At 39.1% G+C, this 20293-nt stretch overlaps 1 protein-coding gene across 1 annotated transcript in view; it reads right to left on the minus strand.

Moving 5' to 3' along the window:
* LOC118386223 (anosmin-1-like) overlaps nt 1–20293 on the minus strand; it is a 57707-nt gene extending 37414 nt beyond the window's left edge. The window contains exons 1-2 of the mRNA XM_035773771.2: nt 20010–20293; nt 13367–13414 (exon numbers count right to left, since the gene is read on the minus strand). Of these exons, the coding sequence (XP_035629664.1) occupies nt 13367–13414; nt 20010–20204 (243 nt within the window). The 5' untranslated portion in view covers nt 20205–20293. The remainder of the gene's footprint in view (nt 1–13366; nt 13415–20009) is intronic.

The raw sequence follows: 20293 nt of genomic DNA on the forward strand, positions 1-20293 counted from the left end.
TATAAGCTTATTTCTGTTTAACAGTTTATTTGGGGCATTTGAAGATGCTTTCTGCATGTTAAAAACACAACTTGATGCATGGTTGAACAGGAAGTGATCCAAATAGCTCCTTGAAATGACAAACAAATACCTGTTAATATTAGTGACTCACATTTCCAAGCGATGCCATAGAGGAGACACCCATGGTAATGCAACTTTTTCCTTCAGCTACTCACCATTGAGTCCTCACCTCCTCAGAATCATTGGAATGTTCCGGAAGGGAACCATTACCACTAGAGAAAGTCTAGGGGCTGTAACCTCAGTGAGGAGAGAATGCGCGTCTCCAGTGTCGATAGTCTGGTGTTTCTGGGAGGGAGGGAGGGGGGGGTTCTCTCCCTGCCACCCACATTGTGTATAATGAGCTCCACAGATAGCAGGCAATGGAGCAACCCCCCTCAGTCAATGAAACTTAACAGCCATGTCCAGATCCTTCCTGCTAGGACTGACCAGCCTTGCTTCACACTCCGCCGCCACACACACAGGCCTCAGACTCAAACACCATTCAAGTATAAAAGTGTGTGGAATGAATAAAAACAGTAAGAGATGTGCACACAGAAATTAACCTAAATAAAAAGTGTTCTCAAACAACTACCACCACTGTCCAATGAGACAAATAAGTGGAGTGAAGGAATACCAGATAATAATTGTGCAATCGGAAAGTACTCAGACACCTAGACTTTTTCCACATTTTGTTACAGCCTTATTCTAAAATATCACACAATACCCCATAACGACAAAGAAAAAACAGGTTAAGTCATTTTGACACATTTATAAACATGTAAAAAGTGGAATCACATTTACATAACTATTCAGACCCTTTACTTTGTTGAAGCACCTTTGGCAGAGATTACAGCCTCGAGTCTTCTTGGTTATGACGCTACAAACTTTGCACACTTGTATTTGGGGAGTTTCATTCTTCTCTCCAGATCCTCTCAAGCTCTGTCAGGTTGGATCAGGAGCGTCACTGCACAGCTATTTTCAGCTCTGTCTAGAGATGTTCGATCAGGTTCAAGTCCGGGCTCTAGCTGGGCCACTCAAGGACATTCAGAGACTTGTCCCAAGGTTGTGTACTTAGGGTTGTTGTCCTGTTGGAAGGTGAACCTTCGCCCCAGTCTGAGGTCCTGAGCACTCTGGGGCAGGCTGTCACCAAGGATTTCTTTGTACTTTGCGTTCATATTTCCCCTTGATCCTGACTAGTCTCCCTGTCTCTGCCGCTGAAAAACATCCCCACAACATGATGCTGCCACAACCAAGCGTCACCGTAGGGATGGTTCCAGGTTCTCTCCGGACGTGAAGCTTGGCATTCAGGCCAAAGAGTTCAATCTTGGTTTCATCAGACCAGAGAATCTTGTCTCTCATGGTCAGAGTCCTTTAGGTGCCTTTTAACAAAGTCCAAGCGGGCTGTTATGGGCCTTCTACTGAGGAGTGGCTTCCGTCTGGCCACTTTACCATGAAGTCCTGATTCGCGGAGTCCTGCAGGAATGGTTGTCCTTCTCGTAGGTTTTCCTATCTGCGCAGAGGAACTCTGGAACTCTGAATGACCATCGGGTTCTTGGTCATCTCCCTGACCAAGGCCCTTCTTCCCCGATTGCGGAGTTTGGTGGGGCAGTCAGTTCTAGGGTGAGTGTTGGTGGTACCAAAGTCCTTCCATTTAAAAATGATGGAGGCCACTGTTTTCTTGGGGACCTTGAAGGCTGCAGAAATGTTTTGGTACCCTTGCCAAGATCTGTGCCCTGACTAAATCCTGTCTCGGAACTCTACGGACAATTCCTTCCGTCTCATGGCTTGATTTTTGCTCTGACATGCATTGTCAACTGAGGGATCTTATATAGACAGGGGTATGCACTTTTCCAAATCATGTCCATTCAATTGAATTTACCACAGGTGAACTCCAATCAAGTTGTAGAAACATCTCAAGGATGATCAATGGAAACAGGATGCAACATAACTCACTTTCAAGTCTCATAGCAAAGGGTCTAAATACTTATGTAAATAAGGTATCTGTTCATTTGTAATACATTTGCTAAAAATGTTGTTAAATAAAAAAAATTGGCTGTGTCATTATGGGGTATTGTGTGTAGATTGATGAGGAAAATAAATATTTAATACATTTTATAATAAGGCTAAAACATAACAAAATGTGGAAAAAGTCAGGGGGTCTGAATACTTTCCAAATGCACTGTTCATCTCAATATTTGGTCTGCTTTAATCTCCAGTCAGACTCTAGCAGCACACCTGGAGGCTCCTCAGAGGAGGAAGGGGAGAACAATCCTCCTTATTGAATTTTCAGAAAAAATGTAATAGTGAAAAAAGACAAAACTACCATCTATAATATATATATATATTATACAATAATATATATATTATACAATAATTATATATATATATATTATATAATTATATATATATATATAAATACACAATATAAATATAAAATATATATATATACACATACATATATGTATACACACACATATATGTATACACACACACACACACACGCACGCACGCATATGTATACACACACACACACATACATACATACATACATACATACATACATACATACATACATACATACATACATACATACATACATACATACATACATACATACATACATACATACATACATACATACATACATACATACATACATACATACATACATACATACATACATACATACATACATACATACATACATACATACATACATACATACATACATACATACATACATACATTTATTATATATATATATATATTATACAATAATTATATCAACTTCCGGAGGACATCCTCCAACCTATCCAAGCTTTTACAGCATGAACTAACAGTTTATCAACTCAACTGAAAGGATCAGAGAATGAATCAAGTACTGAAAGCATAACCTATAGCGAGCTAGCAGAGTAGTGCATAAAATGTGGTGAGTAGTTGATTCAGACAGAATAGTTGAACAGTTGACCAAATTTAAAAAAAAAAATTAAATGGAGAAGCAAGAGCGAGAGAGCGACCTCGTTATATTTTGTTGCATTTTCACTCTAACTTTCAATTAGTTAGTGAATTCAGCTAGCCAGTTTAGCCTACTCAAACACCCAGCTCAAACAGAGAGGGATGCTATGTTAAATAGCCCTGCTATGGCTATCCAACACTGGAACTCGTCCAAGTCAAGGTAAGTTTGTGGATTTGTTGATTGATTTCCACCGGGGCCCGCCTGTGTAACTACTAAACTGCTTGCTGACTGTACTGCATGATTGTAGCGGGTTTACAAACTTGTTAGTTCTAGTAGCTATGTTAACTACGACGTTAGCTAATATGGTGACAACGATGTAGGCTGTGTGTAGCAGTCATGATATGAAGGTTTGGCTTGGATTTTTTTTTCTCCAACTGGTCACAGACAGCTGATGTGTTGTGCACTGAAGTCCACAAGTGAAGGGAAATCGATCCGAGAAGGAATTATACGATGAGCAGATCATGCTGTTTGTATGTGGTTGCTATGAACGTGAACTGTGTTCGCGTGTGATCAGGGGTGTATTCAATCCACCAATTCTGTTGAAAAAAAACATTACTTAAACAGAAGCAAACGGAATGAAAATGGGGATAAAAATACCCACATTTGTCCAATAGAAACTCTCGTTTTGGATGAATGATGACACCCTAGATGCAGGTAAGAGTGTGCAAGGCTGTATAGAATGTGTCACTGTCTGTCACCTTGATTACTCACATTTTTCTCTCGACCTGTGCACCTATGTTGTAAACTTTTCATAGGCTAGGTTGTAGCAACCTCATGATAGCTATAGGGAACATTTTAGTATCATGTAGTAGCCTAAACCTTTTGATGTTAAATTGAGCTGTGTGAATGGAATAGGAATGACAATATGCTGTAATAGAAATATGGCCATGCTCATAAAAAAATAATTGTCCTCCCTCATCTTAAAACGACACCGACCGCCACTGCGGCACACACTTGACAGTAATTGTCACCAAAAGGTGCTTTGAAGTGCGTCCAAGCAGACAAAGACCCAGCCATGCCACGACCATAAACCATCCACACAGCATCTACTTAAATCAGATATTTTCACTGCGCCTCCAAAATATACTGCCTTCCTCCAAATGACCTTAGTAAATTGCCATGACACACTTCAAGTTTGTAGCCAATGAGGAATGCTATATTTTCCCAGAACGCATGCCATTATTTTCTTTTTTAATGACGATTAATGCAGATTGAGGACCGAGCCAACACTACCAATAGACTGATTGACCTAGAAAAACACTACTGTTGGGGAAGTCGGATAAAAAAAAAATTGGCGTGAGAAAACTAGTGGGTAAGAAAGGGGGGGTGACAGGCTTTTTGAAAGACACTTTTGAATGAGAGACGGTACATAGCTCTCTAGTTCTTGCTATTCAGGAAAATTGCACTGAAGCATTCTTCACAAAATGTAAAGGTTCAGTTGAGACATGTGTTATCCAATAGAATAAACAGATGTTGTTTGTTCTTAATGCAGGGATGTCTAGCTCATTGGGTATGATGGGTAAGCAGAGTCAAAAGAGACACCTGGAGCATTACAGTTCCATGAAGGACATGCATTGACATTAAAAAGCTGTCCATACAATGTTGCTTTACAACGCTTCTCTTGGCAAGCTCTGAAAACCATGGTGGGTTGGTGATGTGGCGGGCCGGGAAAACAGAGAGGAGAAGTCGTCAGTTCACTGCTAAGGGATGTTAAGACTAAAGATTAATGGATTACTTTTGTTCATCCTAGTGATGGGCTGAGCATTCTAGTTCAGAGAAATCCATCTCCCTGGTCAACAAGTGTACATGGAATTATATCTTCATTTCAAAGCATGATTTTCTTCTTAAATCCAAAATACACTTATATTCCAACATCTCTCCAGACAAGTGTAACCGAGCGTAGCACACGTGTGGGTAATGAAGTACATTGCTTATTTGCAAACTGGCATTTAACAGTCTCAAGTCAATCCTAGCATTTGATTTGGAGCATGGATCACACCCTTTGGGAAATCAGGCCTGTTAAATGTCAGTCATACTCTGCATGTGGAAAGCTTTTTGGCTGACACACACATTCTTAGCACAAGGAGCAGGAAAAGAGAGAACGCCCTGTAGTTTGAAAACTTTCGATGAGTACCTTATCCAAATCTCTCAAGTGGGAAGCTATCAAAGCAGAGTAGACTAAATGACAATAGCTCATACAAATGCTGCCTGCACTCCGCTCTATCCTCCTGGTGTCCCCTAGCTGAATAGGGGCTGGCCTGGTGTTACGGCATGCTAATGACTGCCCGCCACCTCTCCCTGCCCCGGCAAGCGGGAAGACGGGTTAATCACCATGACAAAGGGGGCTGCTGGGAGTTAGGAGGCAATGGGAGTGACTCCGGCCGTTCCCCCGTCTAAGATGTAAACTGGGAGGCTTTGATTTCCTAAACCGCTGACAGACGGAGAGTCATAGCATCTTTGTCTAAATAATTAACCAGTCTTTACCACACATTGTCCACAAAGGGACCCCCACTATGGACTTGGATGGAAAGAACACCGGTCCAGGGAGGGGGAGGGCTTTTTAGCCACTGCTTTTGTCCGTCTGTTTGACTGTGAGCTGTTCATGAAGTGAGGAGAAGCTAATCAGAATCCGTAGAGCCATCCAAACAGAGGCACTGTACGACATGGGCCATTTGTAGTGATTGTTTGAGCTGACACAATGGCCCCTGTGCTTTGAGAGGCTCAGAGAGAGACTCTGTAAACACTCCACTCAATTATGTCGATATGAAGTGTGTGTGTGCGCATGTATGCTCATCAAACAAGACAGAACTTTAGGGTTCTAGTCCTTGTTTGAATAACCAAACTCTCATTTGCTCAGTTCTAAAATATACCAGAGGGATACAGGTCTCATCAACAAATTGGAGTTCAGTATTATGATGGTGAACTTTGAATATTACTTTGTAAGATGCTACATCATGTTCACACTCCAATAAATCATGTCTGAAAGTACAGGCTAAACAAGTGCAAACTGATTTGTAACACCACGCGCGCACACACAGACAGAGGGTAAATGAGTGCAAAGTCACATGCTTGTCAAGAGAACAAGACGTCCATTAAAGAATCTCTGGCATTTTCAGAGATTCAGCCATGAAGCCGGTTGATTATGAAAACAGTATGCTGTGCATTGACTTGCAGCCAGCAAAAGCCTTTTCAAACATAAAACTCATGATGAATGACAAGGGAATGGCTGGTGCCAAGAACCGATGTTGGCCATCACTATGGAAAGGAAAGAAACAAGTTGAGCTGCATTATAGTGAAAACAATGGAGGCTCTACTTTAAAAAATACACATCATTTAAAACACCCCGACAAGGTCATTACAAATTACCTCAAAACGTAATCTTCTGGAGCACAGAAATATTAACTTTGAATATACTTTAGTCATTTAGCAGCTCCTACTTATAAGCATGTGTAAATGTCATACCGTACAGTATAATGTACTGATACTATGCATATGATCACATATGTAGGTATCCACACACACACATACTGTACCAGTCAAAAGTTTGGACATAGCTACTCATTCAAGGGTTTTTCTTTATTTGTACTATTTTCTGCATTAATAGTAAATAATAGTGAAGACATCAAAACTATGAAATAACACATATGGAATTATGTTGTAACCACAAAAATGCTCAAATATATTGTATATTTGAGATTCTTCCATGTAGTCACCCTTTGCCTTGACAGCTTCGCATACTCTTGGTATTATCTCATGAGGTAGTCACCTGGAATGCATTTCACTGTGTGCCTTGTAAAAGTTAATTTGTGGAATTTCTTTCCTTCTTAATGTGTCTGAGCCAATCAGTTGTATTGTGACAAGGTAGGGGGTGATATACAGAAAATAGCCATATTTGGTAAAAGACCAAGTTCATATTTTGGCAAGAACAACTCAAATAAGCAAAGAGAAATGACAGTCCATCATTACTTTAAGACATGAAGGTCAGTCAAGGAAAATGAAGAAACTTTCAAAGTTCTTGACAAGTGCAGTCACAAAAACCATCAAGCACTATGATGAAACTGGCTCTCATGAGGACCACCACAGGAAAGGAAGACCCAGACCCAGGAAGACCCAGATTTAAATTCATTAGAGTTAACTGCACCTCAGATTACAGCCCAAATAAATGATTCACAGAGTTCCAGTAACAGACATATCTCATCATCAACTGTTCAGAGGAGACTGCGTGAATCAGGCCTTCATGGTCGAATTGCTGCAAAGAAACCTCTACTAAAGGACACCAATAATAAGAAGAAATTTGTTTGGGCCAAGAAACACGAGCAATGGACATTAGACCGGTGGAAATCTGTCCTTTGGTCGGAGTCCAAATTTGTGATTTTTGGTTCCAATCGCCATGTCTTTGCGAGACACAGAGTAGGTGAATGGATGATCTCCGCATGTGTGGTTCCCACTGTGAAGCATGGAGGTGGTGGTGTGGTGGTGCTTTGCTGGTGACTCAGTGATTTATTTAGAATTCAAGGCACACTTAACCAGCATGGCTACCACAGCGTTCAGCAGCGATACACCATTCCCATCTGGTTTATGCTTAGTGGGACTATCATTTGTTTTGACCCAACACACCTCCAGGATGTGTAAGGGCTATTTGACCAAGGAGAGTGATGGAGTGCTGCATCAGATGACCTGACCTCCACAATTACCCAACCTCAACGCAGTTGAGATGGTTATGGATGAGTTAGACCGCGGAGTGAAGGAAAAGCTTCCAACAAGTGCTCAGCATATGGGAACTCCTTCAAGACTGTTGGAAAAGTATTTCTCATGAAGCTGGTTGAGAGAACAAGAGTGTGCAAAGCTGTCATCAAGTCAAAGGGTGGCTACTTCAAATGTATTTTGATTTGTTTAACACTTTTTTGGTTACTACATGATTCCATAGTTTTGATGACTTTACTATTATTCTACAATGTAGAAAATAGTAAAAATAAAAACCCTGGAATGAGTAGATGTCCAAACGTTTGACTGGTACTGCACACACACACATACATACATACATATGTATGTAACAAACACACACACCAGCCTGTATGAGGACCTGAAGAACTGACGTTCCCCTAACCTTTTTCAATTAATCACAATCCGCATGGACTTGATTTAAATATCAAAGGAATATAGAAATATTTAGATCTCAAATAAAAGGGGATGGTTTGCATTTGGGTGTGAATACAAGACGTTGATTGTAATGAATATTCATAACAAATGCAATACTACGAAGTCAGTAAAGAGTGTTCAGCAGTTCCACATTTCACTGTTTCATATTATCCATGTAGTCATTAATCTAAAAAAAGGGAGCCCAAATTAGTGATGGGCAATATTACGATAGTATCGTCTATCGAGGATGATTGGCAGCCATCGTTGATGGCGATGACGTCGTGATGTGACAGACGATACCTAAACCTATTTCAACTTGACTGCTGGCGCACAGTAATGAGCCGAGTCAAGAAGCGCACAGCACAGCACTGCACGGATGACAATCTGAATAAACTGCATATATTCCTATTTGCTACAGACTATTACAATAAATGTGTTATATTTACAGAATGCAAGAGAACAACGTAGACAGACCTTAAGAGTTTTACCATAGCGGCACAGAATGTCCGGTAAGAAAATGTGTTTTTGTTTTTTCCCTCTCGAATGATCTGGGTCAAAAGCCGAAGTTCCTTTTTACAGCAGACGCTCTGGTGTTTTAATGTTATAGAAGCCCAATGTTCTATTCTCTCTCAATTTGATATCAATATGACTATTAAGACACTTTCAGTTTAATGCATACTGGATTTCCCCCGCCACACTATTTCATGATCAAACAGTGATTGAATCTAATGGAGTTCTAGGCTATTTAAGGAAGTTTAAGTTGTTTTTGAATAACTTAAAACCATGGTAGTCCTAAACTAAGTTAATATTGAGGGAGATGGAACAACCAATAGCAATGAGCAAGATAGAAAAAAACGAATGATATATATTTGAACAAAGACAGAAATGCATGCGAGGCCAGACAAAATCCCTCCTTGCCGTTGCAAACCAAACAGCCAAATGCATTATCCTACTAATGGAAATATCATAAAAGCATTAAGACAAATTACAATTATGAAGAGTATTTCCCAAACATTCCAATAAAGTGTTTAATGTCCTAAAGTTGCAGCTTTTAAATGGGAACAATTATGAAAGTCAGAGTCTATGCTATTCTCAATCACAGCTTTATTATTATGAAAGTCAGAGTCTATGCTATTCTCAATCGCAGCTTTATTATTATGAAAGTCAGAGTCTATGCTATTCTCAATCACAGCTTTATTATTATGAAAGTCAGTCTATGCTATTCTCAATCACAGCTTTATTATTATGAAAGTCAGAGTCCATGCTATTCTCAATCACAGCTTTATTATTATGAAAGTCAGAGTCTATTCTCAATCGCAGCTATTCTCAATCACAGCTTTATTATTATGAAAGTCAGAGTCCATGCTATTCTCAATCACAGCTTTATTATTATGAAAGTCAGAGTCCATGCTATTCTCAATCACAGCTTTATTATTATGAAAGTCAGAGTCCATGCTATTCTCAATCACAGCTTTATTATTATGAAAGTCAGAGTCTATGCTATTCTCAATCACAGCTTTATTATTATGAAAGTCAGAGTCTATGCTATTCTCAATCACAGCTTTATTATTATGAAAGTCAGAGTCTATGCTATTCTCAATCACAGCTTTATTATTATGAAAGTCAGAGTCTATGCTATTCTCAATCACAGCTTTATTATTATGAAAGTCAGAGTCTATGCTATTCTCAATCACAGCTTTATTATTATGAAAGTCAGAGTCTATGCTATTCTCAATCACAGCTTTATTATTATGAAAGTCAGAGTCTATGCTATTCTCAATCACAGCTTTATTATTATGAAAGTCAGAGTCTATGCTATTCTCAATCACAGCTTTATTATTATGAAAGTCAGAGTCCATGCTATTCTCAATCAGAGTCAGCTTTATTATTATGAAAGTCAGAGTCTATGCTATTCTCAATCACAGCTTTATTATTATGAAAGTCAGAGTCTATGCTATTCTCAATCACAGCTTTATTATTATGAAAGTCAGAGTCTATGCTATTCTCAATCGCAGCTTTATTATTATGAAAGTCAGAGTCTATGCTATTCTCAATCACAGCTTTATTATTATGAAAGTCAGAGTCTATGCTATTCTCAATCACAGCTTTATTATTATGAAAGTCAGAGTCTATGCTATTCTCAATCACAGCTTTATTATTATGAAAGTCAGAGTCTATGCTATTCTCAATCACAGCTTTATTATTATGAAAGTCAGAGTCTATGCTATTCTCAATCACAGCTTTATTATTATGAAAGTCAGAGTCTATGCTATTCTCAATCACAGCTTTATTATTATGAAAGTCAGAGTCTATGCTATTCTCAATCACAGCTTTATTATTATGAAAGTCAGAGTCTATGCTATTCTCAATCACAGCTTTATTATTATGAAAGTCAGAGTCTATGCTATTCTCAATCACAGCTTTATTATTATGAAAGTCAGAGTCTATGCTATTCTCAATCACAGCTTTATTATTATGAAAGTCAGAGTCTATGCTATTCTCAATCACAGCTTTATTATTATGAAAGTCAGAGTCCATGCTATTCTCAATCACAGCTTTATTATTATGAAAGTCAGAGTCCATGCTATTCTCAATCACAGCTTTATTATTATGAAAGTCAGAGTCCATGCTATTCTCAATCACAGCTTTATTATTATGAAAGTCAGAGTCTATGCTATTCTCAATCACAGCTTTATTATTATGAAAGTCAGAGTCCATGCTATTCTCAATCACAGCTTTATTATTATGAAAGTCAGAGTCTATGCTATTCTCAATCACAGCTTTATTATTATGAAAGTCAGAGTCTATGCTATTCTCAATCACAGCTTTATTATTATGAAAGTCAGAGTCTATGCTATTCTCAATCACAGCTTTATTATTATGAAAGTCAGAGTCTATGCTATTCTCAATCACAGCTTTATTATTATGAAAGTCAGAGTCTATGCTATTCTCAATCACAGCTTTATTATTATGAAAGTCAGAGTCCTATTCTCAATCACAGCTTTATTCAGAGTCAATTCAATCACAGCTTTATTATTATGAAAGTCAGAGTCTATGCTATTCTCAATCACAGCTTTATTATTATGAAAGTCAGAGTCTATGCTATTCTCAATCACAGCTTTATTATTATGAAAGTCAGAGTCCATGCTATTCTCAATCACAGCTTTATTATTATGAAAGTCAGAGTCTATGCTATTCTCAATCACAGCTTTATTATTATGAAAGTCAGAGTCCATGCTATTCTCAATCACAGCTTTATTATTATGAAAGTCAGAGTCCATGCTATTCTCAATCACAGCTTTATTATTATGAAAGTCAGAGTCCATGCTATTCTCAATCACAGCTTTATTATTATGAAAGTCAGAGTCCATGCTATTCTCAATCACAGCTTTATTATTATGAAAGTCAGAGTCCATGCTATTCTCAATCACAGCTTTATTATTATGAAAGTCAGAGTCTATGCTATTCTCAATCACAGCTTTATTATTATGAAAGTCAGAGTCCATGCTATTCTCAATCACAGCTTTATTATTATGAAAGTCAGAGTCCATGCTATTCTCAATCACAGCTTTATTATTATGAAAGTCAGAGTCCATGCTATTCTCAATCACAGCTTTATTATTATGAAAGTCAGAGTCCATGCTATTCTCAATCACAGCTTTATTATTATGAAAGTCAGAGTCCATGCTATTCTCAATCACAGCTTTATTGTGAATGACATATTTCAGGCCACAATAAGTCAAATTGAGCATACAATGTCAAGATGGAAAAAATCAAATGAGAAGTCAAAAGAGCTGTGACCTAAGTTCTGAAAGAAACTATACGTAGCCTATAGGCATATTATTCTATCAATATGCTACCTACAACACATAGTACCCTAGGCCTAATAAGATATGAAACTGGTATTATCATTATCCAGTTCTGGGGACAACAGAGTTGCTTGCTCTGCACCCTATGATGATTGACAGTGTGTTAATCACTCTGCGCTTTGGCACACACAGACAGGCCTAGGCTACCCATATTATTATTATTGATTTATTTTAAATCTAAAGTTGCTATAGCCCAACCCTAGACAAATCATCAGTATACAGGCTCTAACAAATAAACTGGGTGTCCTTGGACATTTCCAAATATATGATTTATAATAAAACCTCAATAAAACAGTGTAAGAAACGCAAACAATGACTCAAGAGAGTAATTGTTTTCTCTCCCTGTGCTGCATGAACAAGCCATACAAGTAAGTAGTCAGTACAGACAAGGATGAGATCCAATTTGTCGTCGCCTCCGCAACAGCACGCTTCCCATTAGCTACTAAGACAACGTTTTTATAAATGCAAAGGAAAACACGGGAGAGATGAAAAACAAAACAGAGACACTCTCTCGCGAAAGAGAAAACTGTAAGCATCCGTAGAAGTGTGAACGACAACACTATTTACATCCTGGGTGGAATTCAGTCCTCCGAAGATGACATCATCTGGACCAACGTGTAGGCTGGTTGCTGCTGTCCTGGTTGATAGGAACAGAAGAGTCTTTGACAGAGATAGGGTATCAGTTATTGTCCCAAATGGCACCCTATTTGCAGTACCCTAATCTTGGCCAGAGTCACATAGGGACAAGCTGAAAGGTAGTCCACTATTTTGTGAATAGGGTTCAAAGTTGCCCCATGTCTTTGATCTCCACTGTTGTGTCATCATCATTCCTCCCTCCTGGTTGTCCTCCCAGAATGCCCTGGGCTGAGCCTGTCCTCAGTATACTGTCTACTCAGTGGGCTCAGCACCACAGTGAGGGGCTTGTCAACAGCTCCCAGAGAAGCTGAGAGGACGTGTCAGCACCATCCTTTCAGAGGACCTGTCACCACCATCTTTGTACCAACTGTCTTTGGGACAGGGCACGAAAACCAAACAAGACCTTCAGGAAACGCTGGATGAAATGGACTACTGTAATTCTAATGAACAGGGGTTTAGTGGTGTCAGAGACGGGTGGTGGAACCTCAATAACCCTAGAAGAACTTGACTGATGAAAAGGTGAAGTGTGTTCACATAACGGCTATCATGGTTTGAAATTGTTCACCTGAAACTTCTATAAAGTTTGGGTATAGGCAGGTTTCTCAAACTTACTTTATAAGTTTGTTATTTCATTTAAAGCACATGCAGTCAATACTTTGTTACATACCTTTGAGCACTGTTTGTGATTCTGACACCAAACCAAGGATCCATTATTCTGTAATGAAAATAGAGAGCAGATTATGAGTTACAATTTTCAATTCAAGAATGATCAATTAAATGCTAAACACAACATAATTCAGTCCAGTACAGTAGCTATTCACACAATAATTCATAACAACATCAAAAACAGAAAGAATGCTTTGAATCAGTTTCACCACAAAACGTTCTAATTTTTTTATTTAGAAGCCATGGGAAATGTATAAAAACTCAGTTGAATCTTTGAACGGAGTAATACACCCCTATGTGTAACCTAAGGAAGCAAGGTCAGAGAGGGGTGGGGGCAGATCTCTGGTCAGTTTCAGTGTCATTCAGCAGAGCACTGTGACCTCAACTCTTATCAGCCTGCGTTTGATCTCACAACAGAAATCCCAGAGGTCACTCACACAGGAACTGATGTCAGCACTCTTGTGTAGACTGCAGACACCTCCAATTCCCCCTAATTGCTGTGGAAGTGCCACCTTCTGGGTTCCATGAAGCCAAACATTTGGTCCTAATTGTGCCGGCTAAAGAGAGTGTCTCCCTGTCATCTTGAGAAGTTCCAATGGGCTAAATGCCTGGCTCAAGTGTCCATTTCCTGAGCTCCAAAAAACCACAAGGCTATTATCTTCAATTATGGTTTCACTTGGACATTAAACGTAAGATAAATGATCGCCCAGACAAATTGACCAGTTGATTAATTCGCTGGTGGGGGTAATTCCATGGTAACAGAATGATGCCGATTCCCAGATTTTTCACTTTAAAATGTATGCTAAAAAAAATAGTTCAATGATTTTGTTTGATATACATTTTAAAGTGAAAAATCTGAGTCTCAGCATCATTCTGTTACCATGGAATTTCCCTGAACTCAAATGTTTGCTAAGGTTCTAGGTATGAAGGCTTGGGTGCAAGTGTTTCATTGATTCATTCAAATCCCCACCGAAGTTTGTCTGCCATTATGAATAGTTGGGAAATTCCAGAGAAATTTGAGAAAGGAAAACTTCTCAATAAAGGCGATGACTCTAAATGTCCATTACCAGACATATGTTAAAAATTAAAGGTCACTGTTATACATGAATCCGTGCGTTGTTCCTTACAATAAGATACTGCACCAGGAATGACTGACTAGCCAAACCTTAAGGGTCTGTGAACCAAGAAAGTCTGCAGAAGTTCAATGTCAAGTTCAAAGTATTATCAAACAATGTAATCCAGTGGAAATTCCCAGTGAGACCTCGGGAAAGAACTTCTCGTTAAATGATTTCATTTGCCATCCAGTACCAGTGTGTGTTAGGTGTCAAGGATAATGGTCAGCCAGTTTAAAAAGCATCCACGGTGCATCGGGAAGTCTAGGGAAGAGACTTAACAGCAACTGATTTTTCACTTTAAAATGTATATGTCAAATAAGAAACAATGATTGCAAAGTTAAAGCTAAACAATTTCCACTGATTTCCATTTGACAGAAATACATTCACTTGAAGAACAATGCAGATAGAAAGTTTGGTAACAAAGTAAAACTGAAGGAGATTTGTCCTACCGTGGAATTGCCCTACTGCTAATTGTAATAACATCATAAAGAAATCCATGTTACTAATGAATAGGATGCAAGCGGGACAAATCTCATAATTCTACTAAACAAAGACCAAATTAATAGACGGAAATGTTGGTTACAAATAGACATGTTTTACCTATAGCTTACATTTCATAGTCCGCCCTAGTTTGGAACAGGAAACCCTGAAGAATTCACCTTAAAAAGGCAGGCTACAGCAGGAAATGAAACTTGTTCTTCTGTAGTCCTATATGTACTGTATTTTGATTGAAATGTTGTGCTCTATAACATGATGAATGTACATGTGTAATAACATGATGTACATCTAAAACATGTCAAATAAATGACATGTGTAATACAAATCTAATGGCACTAAATATACCCAAAAAGATCAATCAAACATGTCAAAATAATATATCAGTGCCACTGACTCTGTAAATAAAACCCTGGCAATCACTCAAGATCATTTATACACATTGGCATGACTCCAGTCTGCTCCTAAATCACAGGCAGTTTTTTTTACACCTTTTCTTGCCCATCCGTCAGTGGCAACAGAAAGAGATCTGTGGAGGGGCTAATTTTGCTCAGTGACAGCATCTCTGCAGCACCGGCGGGGCTCTGTGGGATGTTGCCCCAGCTGTCCAGGCCTGACCTCAGCATGTCATGGACCAATGGGGTATAATTATAGGTCAGGACTTCATCCCAACGACTCAGTGGCATTCCTCAGCAGTTTCAATATGATGCAGTGCTGCCGAGGAACTGTTTAAGACTCCGGTCGATGAAATGCTTTCCACATCCGGATAGTCACTAAAACGACTTGGAGAGCCAAATAGTTGCTCTGTGTGTCTGAACGCAGAGGTGAACTCACAGCTTTCTCTGTGTCACTGGTAAAGTCATGTAAACACAGATTCACCCCAGAGATGTATTCTGGCTTGTGCCAGCTGAGAAGGCAGAGCAGGTGACCAGGGCCATGTTGTATTTCTACACATCTGAGGAACATAGACAAAAAGCCTGCTCTGCTTTTGAGTACAGCATTCCTTCTTTTGAAAACAGCTATACATTTGGTTTCCATCCATCTCTGATTTGTGGTGCCATCGCTGTTCAGTGTTCACTTTCTGAATCCATTTGATCCTTTATCAACTATCGTGTCGCTGTAGGCCTACATTACATCACGCAGTGCTGATGAGCGATGAATGTCCTGCTTTTTTAAGTTCAGCACAGAAATTACAATAGGTCACTTATACATCACTGACATTGGTATAAGCCCTGACAAAAATCTGTTTGGATCAAAACATTGTCAACCAATAAAATATGTGTAGCACATAAGGGATGTGCAGAGCATCTTTTTTTATATTATGGATTTGTTTTTAATGGCCAAGCACCCCATGCAAAGTGTTTGATTTCATAGGCAATTGGAACCCCAGGTAGAGACAGTTCAAAGAGCTGGCAACCTCTCTATATGTCCATCAACAACCCAGAAGCCTCTCCGGACCAAAATAACTAAGCAACCCTCCAGGTTCCCCTGTTGACTGTTCAAATAGCTGTGGGCTCTAAGCAAATAAATCAGAGAATTGACATGCATGGATTGTGACAGTGAGGTTCCTCAATCGTATTCTTCAGCATCAAGGTTAATATGAAAGTGAATGTTGTATCAAATTGAAATGGTGAAGACGTTGAGCCTGTATCCCGTTAGGAATGTGTACTGTTTGTCTGAAGAGGCATTAGAGGGTGTAGCAGGCAGTAGCACTCACTGGGAGCTGAGATTTACAGACATGACGGTCGTGGTTTAAAAGCTTTTACAGAGAGGTGAGGCCAAGCTACACAGAGCCCTATTCATCCCCCGTCTTCCCTAATGAAAAAGTCCACACATGAGACGAGCAGTGGCTGTGGTTTGATTCCACCCCAACTTATTTAATATCAAAAGACAAAAACAAGGGGATACGGAAAAACTACTTTCCCATGTTTTTCTTTCCTTCGCTATGAACACAGGTCTCACAAGTGCAATACTTTAACTTTCAGCACCCCCGCTCACTGGGTATGAACGACCAAATTTAAAATGTTAGATTTTTATGACTTAAAATGTAATAACAAGACCACATGGACACACCTTGTTTTTTGGTTTCATGTGTAGTCATAAATAATCCACTACAAGACTGATGCTTTCAGAATGCATTAGTGAACAGAGGTCCCAGTTCACTCCTAATATTTTAAATGTCCAGTGACCATATTTATAACTGGGTGTTCCCCTCTCTCTGTCTATTGTACCAGGGTGACAAGTCCCCCATATATGAAGGAAAATTTCAATAAATACATATGTATTTTGGAAGTACTTCTACATTTATAAATCCTAAATTGCCATAAATCCAAAGCCCAAAAGGTCATGCCTTTTTCAAACTCTGCATCTGTTCCTGCTGAGCTCAGTAACTCATCACTGAAAATTATCCTTGGATCCTGATTCAGCCAAGTTCAAAGGAGGACTTGTGTGGGAGTTTACAGCTTCAACTGCTAAAATGTTTTATTTCAATATGCAAAAAATGTATAACTTCTACAAAGGACAATATAAAAAAACGTACACACCCTTCAAATTTTTCACATTATGCTTCCTTCATTTTTTCTAATAAGGGATTCAATTTGATTTTTTCATACAGATCTACATAACCTAACTCTGAGATAGGGTTTTATTTTTTCTGGGGGAGGATTAAACACATTTTTATGCAAAATACACCAGAGTTGCTTTCAAAGAGGTGTTGAATGTGCCTGACCAATCAAGTCTCAGTCAGACTTAAATCTGCTTTTTAAAAAAATAAAATAAATAAAACACACGGTGTCCATCGATGATCCCCATACAAATTTACTGCGTCTGTGCAATTGACAAAAACAATGGATATATGATGCCCTAAGAGTTGTGCAAAGTTGGTAAAATATTTATAAAATTATTCACAGCTGTAATGGCTACCAAAGGTCCTTCCACCAAGTATTAACTCAGGGGTGTGGAGACTTATCCAATTATGATATTTCAGGGGAGGTGTTTCTTAATTTGTAACATTTTCAAAAAACTTTCACTTCGAAAATTTGTTGTAGGTTGTGTAGAATTTTTTAAATATAATTAAGTCAGTAAACTTTATTTTTTAAACGTTTCTATAGGCGTATTGCTGAAAAGGGTCTATTTCCATGAAACTGGAAACGTTGTGTCTTGGAGTCCTTATAAAGTATGAAATTAATCCTAAGCATGAATGCTTTCTGAGTTGAATTAAGAGGTCTGCATTCTCAATCCTGTTAGAGGTTGGAGGCAAGCCCCCGCCTAGCTGGGCCTGCTCTGTAATGAGATCTGTCAGAGGAAGCAGATCCACCTGTAGGTCGCAGCACGTTGAGCGCTGACTGGGCAGGCTCCAGTGTTATGGCAACAGTACATTAGAGCTTATCACATTTAGCCAAAGTGGGCCTCTGCGTTTAGCAGGAAGGTGACCTCACTGGGGATAGCATCAGTGGGCCAGTGTCCCCGCTATGAGGTGTGATGCTGGCATTTGGTGGCAAGGGTTAGGGCCATGGGCTAGAGCAGGGGGAGGCATGTTTTTCCAGCTGACCAGACCTCCCATTTCCACATGAAAGAGCCTGCTGAGAACACAATGCATTTAACAGTACTCAGCGTATCAACAACAATTGGCTTCTATTCTTGGAGCTCCAAGCATGCTCAACCAGTCCCTTATCACAGAGCAAAAATGCACCTCTCTTTTATAAACACATCCTCCTAATTTCCTGCCCTCTGAACACAACAGAGGTTGAATACAACTTCTGGGGCAGTCAATTATCAGACAATTAACCCATTATAATTGCAGGGGAGTTAATACATTTCATCTCAATCTCTAAGACTTTTCAGTCAAATAGTGATTGATTATAGGCCTCCATATTAAGAACATGGGCAGTGCCGAGAAGTTTGTTGAAATTATCTTCAAATTAATTTCGGTGAACTTTACTAGACTAAATGGTCTAATAAAGAATCTGAAATAAAATATATCAATGCTTCCTAACATAAAACCAACTAATATAAAGAGAGAAGACAGGAGAGGGAGACAAAGCACTCAATGATAGTTAATAACAGTTGTCCAGCTCTCCCAACATTGATTCCAAAACACACAGCAATCAGTAATTAAATAGAATAGAGAGTATAAGCCCAGACTTCATCCTGCAAATGTTCTTAAGTCAAAACTAAAAACTGACTGCAGATAGGAGGTGAAAGACAGTTGGGGGAAGAAAAGGATATTTTTACTGTGTCCTTGGAGAGAACAATGTGTCTAGTGGAGAGTGAAAAACAACTTCTGACACCACATACCAAATCACCCAATTAAAAGGTTAATTCTACAGCAAATCACTTCTTCCAACTCAAATTCTAGAAGAGCATCGAAACATGCTTGGTGGTCATCTTCGGTATGCATAATCATATTGTGACCTATTTTCTGGGTTATTGTGGGTGCTAATTGTGAGGTAATTGAATATATGGGGTGAAACATAAAACTGGCCCATTTTGATAGCGGGCTATAAACAAACCAGATCAAACATCTAACCACAACATTCTTAATCAAAAGCAGCCCTCATATTTCTTACTGTGGAGAATTAATGAACCAGTTTGACAAAAAAGGTTCACATGCCCAAAACAGCAACGCTATAATGTCCTTCCACTATAATAATAATAATAATAATAATAATAATTGCCCACAATACAGTATGTACACAATATGCATCAACTTTGCAGCTGTGGAAAGCAAAACCAATAGACTCCAAGTCCTATAGGGTCATCAGCTGCACTGTTTTAGTCACTGTGTGACAAGTGAAGTCCAACAAAACTAGCAGTAGGCTATTCTGTCAGAGAAGAGGTCACATTGTTTATATTTCAGAACCACTTAATTTATGCCTTGTTTCATTTGTAATGTGACAGACGCATTCATGTCCAATAGCCTATTCATCAACTCATCCACATGGGGTGACACACACACACACACACTTTATTTTTATTTTGAGGGGGACACATGAAGCGTAAAAGTTGGACAGACTGTGAGCAACACGCTCCTACCTGGGAGTGCTTGAAAAAAGCAGAGATGCGAGTGATATGCAGGCTGAGACATCTCGAGGCGCATCTTGCTCGGTAAATGCTAGCAGTGAAGAACGAGTCATCCTGCCTGGTCCTCGCAGCGAAGGTTCCATGGGTCGACAACACTGTAATCCATAGACACAGGGTTACACATACAGTTAAGCTCCTGGGCAACATTGTCCGACGACGGGTACTGCTTTTTCTCCGTTCACTGATCGGGCTACACTGCGTGTTGACTCCGCTGTAAAAACTAAAGAAACTTCAAT

Source organism: Oncorhynchus keta, chromosome 7, assembly GCF_023373465.1.
Source record: "Oncorhynchus keta strain PuntledgeMale-10-30-2019 chromosome 7, Oket_V2, whole genome shotgun sequence".
NCBI classification, from domain to species: Eukaryota; Metazoa; Chordata; class Actinopteri; order Salmoniformes; family Salmonidae; genus Oncorhynchus; species Oncorhynchus keta.